At 40.2% G+C, this 4,510-nt stretch overlaps 1 protein-coding gene across 1 annotated transcript in view; it reads left to right on the top strand.

Annotated features, from left to right (window-relative positions):
• The window catches only part of PARS2 (prolyl-tRNA synthetase 2, mitochondrial), an 8,576-nt gene extending 4,419 nt beyond the window's left edge, over nt 1-4,157 (top strand). Inside the window, exon 2 of the mRNA XM_042462606.1 lies at nt 457-4,157. Coding sequence (XP_042318540.1) covers nt 457-1,917 — 1,461 coding nt within the window. The 3' untranslated portion in view covers nt 1,918-4,157. The remainder of the gene's footprint in view (nt 1-456) is intronic.
• Nucleotides 4,158-4,510: the final 353 nt, after the last annotated feature.

The following is a 4,510-nucleotide window of genomic DNA, read 5'->3' as shown; positions in this document are numbered from 1 at the left end:
TGATTACTGGACTGCGACTCTAAAGACCAAGGTTCAGTTCCCCATTCAGCCATGAAACCCACTGGGTGACCTTGGGCAAGTCACATACTGTCAGCCTTGGGGGAGGCAATGGCAAACCTTCTCTGAATAAATCTTGCCAAGAAAACCCTGTGATTGGTTCACCTTAGGGTTGCCATAAGTCAGGAACAACTTGAAGGCACACAACACAAACATGCTTTGTAAAAATATTGTATTGATTTAATTGTTGTTGTATGCCTTCCAGTCGTTTCCAACTTACAGTGACTCTAAGGTGATCCTTTCACAGCGTGGCCAGGCAGGGATTTGAACCCTGGTCTCTAGAGTCATAATCCAATGCTCAGACCACCGCACCACACAGGATACAGCATAGATAAGTCTTGTGTGCATCTTGTCATGCAAACTTAATTTCTTTTTTTATTTCTTTCTCTCTGTCTACAGATTAAAACAGGCATTTCCTCTATGAGTCCTGGAATGGGTGGGCTTCTTAGAAGTAGGAAAATGCTACTTCCTAGTTTGGCAGTTTGGATTGTTCAGTGTCATAAACAGGAACAATTCTGCAGGTTTTATTGCAGTCTTCATGCAAAACAAAACCGTGTATCCCAACATTTTCGATCGATGAATCTACGAGATGAAAGCATGGCATCACAAGAGAGCAAACGTGGGGAGATGACATGTAAAAGTCAGAGACTGATGTTACTAACAGGTCTGATTTGCCCTGCCAGCCCTGGTTGCTACCATTACATGCCATACGTGGTCCGAGCAATGGAGAAGCTGATCAAGGTGATAGACCAAGAAATGCAAGCCATAGGTGGCCAGAAAATGAACATGCCTACACTGTGTTCAGCAGAGCTCTGGAGAGCCAGTGGAAGGTGGGAACTGATGGGCAAAGAACTTTTACGACTGGCAGACAGGCACGGCCAAGAATATTGTCTAGGACCTACCCATGAAGAGGCCATTACAGATCTTATAGCTTCTCAAGGCTGCTTGTCCTACAAACAGCTTCCTCTCTTGTTCTATCAGGTAACAAGAAAGTTTCGAGATGAGCCAAAGCCGTGTTTTGGATTGCTGCGGGGCCGAGAGTTCTATATGAAAGATATGTACACCTTTGATGCCTCCAAGGAGGCTGCCCTCCAGACTTATGGCCTTGTGTGCAGTGCTTACTCCAATATATTCAGCAACTTGGGCCTTCAGTTTGTGAAAGTCCAAGCTGCTACAGGAAGCATTGGAGGAACAATGTCTCATGAATTCCAGCTCCCTGCTGAGGTTGGTGAGGACCGATTGATGATGTGTACGAACTGTGACTTTTCAGCCAATGTGGAAACTGTAAACCCCAATGAAATGGACTGCCCAATTTGCAAAGGAAAACTTGTTGAAAGCAAAGGAATTGAGGTTGGCCATACCTTTTTCTTGGGCACCAAATACTCTTCTGTTTTTAATGCTACTGTCCACACTGCTCAGAACAAGCCTGTTCCAGCTGAAATGGGCTGCTATGGGTTGGGTGTGTCTCGGATCCTTGCAGCCTCCATTGAGGTGCTTTCTACAGAGGATGCTATTCACTGGCCAAACCTCATTGCACCTTATCAAGTCTGCCTTATTCCCCCAAAGAGAGGCAGCAAAGAGGAGAAAGGAGCGATACTCTTGGAGGATCTGTATAATTTTATTTCTGATTCTATCCCTCAGCTTAAAGATGAGTTGGTGCTAGATGATCGGACTCAGCTCACAATTGGGAAAAGGTTAAAAGATGCTAACAAACTTGGATATCCCTACGTTATAATAGGTGGTAAGAAGGTTTTTGATGATCCTTCTTTGTTCGAAGTACATAATCAAAACACTGGTGAAATATTATTCCTTGCCAGAGAGGCCATTATTGACTTGCTAAGTAAAGTGCAAACATTGTAAATACTAGGTATATGGCTTTAGAGTACGGAAGTAGTAACATTTTCCTGTGTCACACTAAACACATGATCATGAATTTTTTTATTATTTTGGTTTGTATTTTGTACCCCAAGTCATTGAAATTTAATACTGTCATTCCTGCCTTCCATCCCAAAGCCTCATTTGCATGGGCTTGCTCATTGACCCCAGTATGATGGACAACTCCATCAGCCCAAGATGAATGTTATATATGGAGGTTACCCACCTTTGAAATCACCAGAGTGGCTTTGGTTTACACATTGTAATAATAGTGTCCTATCAGACTGTTCTCCTGTGGGAGAGCAGGATGAAGTTGAATGCTGTTAAAGAATTTTTTTTAACTAACTTTGAAATAAAGTGCTGATTAGTGTAGCTTTTTTGGTGGATACAGCCACATGTTTTACTATCCAGCCATCAATATCTAATGCAAAATTGGAAAAGCTGGTCACAAAAGATGAAGGGGCATTTGCTTTTCCCATGTTTCTCTTTGAAGTGCTATGCTTTGGGATGAGGAATGGTATGTGTAATTAACTAGATTCATCCCATTTAATCAACTGCCAGGAAAAAATTAAAATACTGAATTCTGGCCACATTTAAATTCGTATGGACACCCTTTTACTTCCTCTTAGTGGTGGGCTTTAATTGATCAGAAACTTTCTGGAATAATCAAGATGGATATTGCCAAATATTATATGAAGTTGATGCTTGCAGTTTTAAAAAAAATGTCTTTTTAAGGCAAACATGCCCCAGAGCTGTATGTTTATTTAAAGCCATTTTCCAGTTTGTGCTATAGAGTCAGTTTTGTGATATTGCTGAATTGCAATCAGCAACATGGAGGGACCTAAGGTAATAGCCCACATACTAATCTTCTGGGTGAGCCAATTAAATTGTTAGTTTGAAAATCTGACACAAATTACCAAGAAGGCTATTTTGCTGTTTATTCCCTCTTGGATATCATGTACTGTAATCTACTCATTTCACTATTCCTAAGCATACTATTAAAATGTATACAATTATTTGAGGATCAGTTTGTGTTAAATTGGTCCTAGCCCTATCCTTGCCTTGTTTTTTTCTGGTTTTCTTTTTTCACCAATGAGTTTTGACTATGGTTAAGAAACTGCATTTTTAGGAATACAGCCCCAAATCTTCTATTAGCTGTCGGGGGTCCAAAACATACTGCACAAATAATCCAGTTTGAAACTGCTTTAACTGCCCTGGCTCTGTGTTAGGGAATCCTGGGAATTGTAGTTTATTGTCACACCAGAGCTCTCTGACAGAGAAGGCTAAATGTCTCACTCTTAGCATCAGCTTTCCAAAATACAATATGGAGAGTTTGAAAAGATTACAGCAAGATAATGGCTTTGTTTAAGTGTAATACCTAAGCAGTATTACATGAACAAGGTTCTTCTGTTAAGTCTCTCCTTCCTTGGTGTGACTATGAAGAGGAGACTGGAAGCCTCTGCTTCCATTTGTAACTAACTGGTTGCTCTTTTTGAATTTGGGCATAAAATCTGTGGCTTTACTCATAACTGTGATTTAGCAAAACAAGCCAACTTCAAACAGTAACTTATTTTGGTTTGTTTCCTTGAGCTGTAGTGAAGATTAATCATAACTTCAGACTAATAATAAACTCTTGTTAACAGAAAACAGAAGCAATTTTTTACTTCTTCTTCTCAGCTATGTTAAGGAGGAGTGACAGTACGGAGTGTATGAACCTAAGAGTTGTGCGTGAAAAACTTAACCATAGGCCAGCATTGTACCAGATAATTTCAGTAGTATATTATGAATTTGGAGCTCTGAAGTGTTATAGATATACTTAACCATATCAGGTTAATCTAACGATCAAGCTGCTGTTATATTTGGACAGCATCACTCACTATTGGTGATATTCAAGCTTCAGCTGGATGAGTTCCAGATACTGATTTTCTCCAGTGATTGTAAGGCTTTTGCTGAGAAATCTCACATGCTGAGTTTGGGTTTGTGCACAGGATTAGTACAAACACATCAGATTTCCAATCTTGTGTCCACTGTATTTAGTGGATCTTTTTTTCCAAGTAAGTATGTACAAGATTGCCAAAGAATAACATGTAAGCAAAAGCAGCAAATTAAAAAACAACAACACAGACCTGCACATCTCCTTGATAACATGCATTTCGTCTGTAAAGTACTTCTGTTTTGGTTTTGATTTGGTTATAACTGTTGTTATGGGGATGGTTGCTAGTACAGAAAAGCACATTCAGGATTATTAGCCTTACTCTCCCCTCCCCCCCCCCCCCGCATACAAATCACATCTCCCTCTCCTTTCTGCCGATATGAAAGAAGAAGAAAATGACAAAAGACACAAAGCTTCAACACTGAAATAGAGTGTTATCAGGCTGTTTCTCTTTCTCACCTAGTTTCTGTGATAGAAAAAAGGAAGAGACAGAAAGAACAGGAACATCCTGCCTCACACGCCTTTCCCTTTTAGGTCCCTTTCATGTACCCATATCCAATAATGATTGAGAGCTTTTAGGGTTTGTGAGAAGAAAAGGCTCTGTTTCTTTTTAACCATATTGGAGGGTTGAATCTGAAATGTGCA

The sequence above is a fragment of the Sceloporus undulatus genome, chromosome 4 (assembly GCF_019175285.1).
Source record: "Sceloporus undulatus isolate JIND9_A2432 ecotype Alabama chromosome 4, SceUnd_v1.1, whole genome shotgun sequence".
Taxonomy (NCBI): domain Eukaryota; kingdom Metazoa; phylum Chordata; class Lepidosauria; order Squamata; family Phrynosomatidae; genus Sceloporus; species Sceloporus undulatus.
Note: the sequence above shows the minus strand (reverse complement) of the source record. Positions and strands in the feature narration are given on the sequence as shown.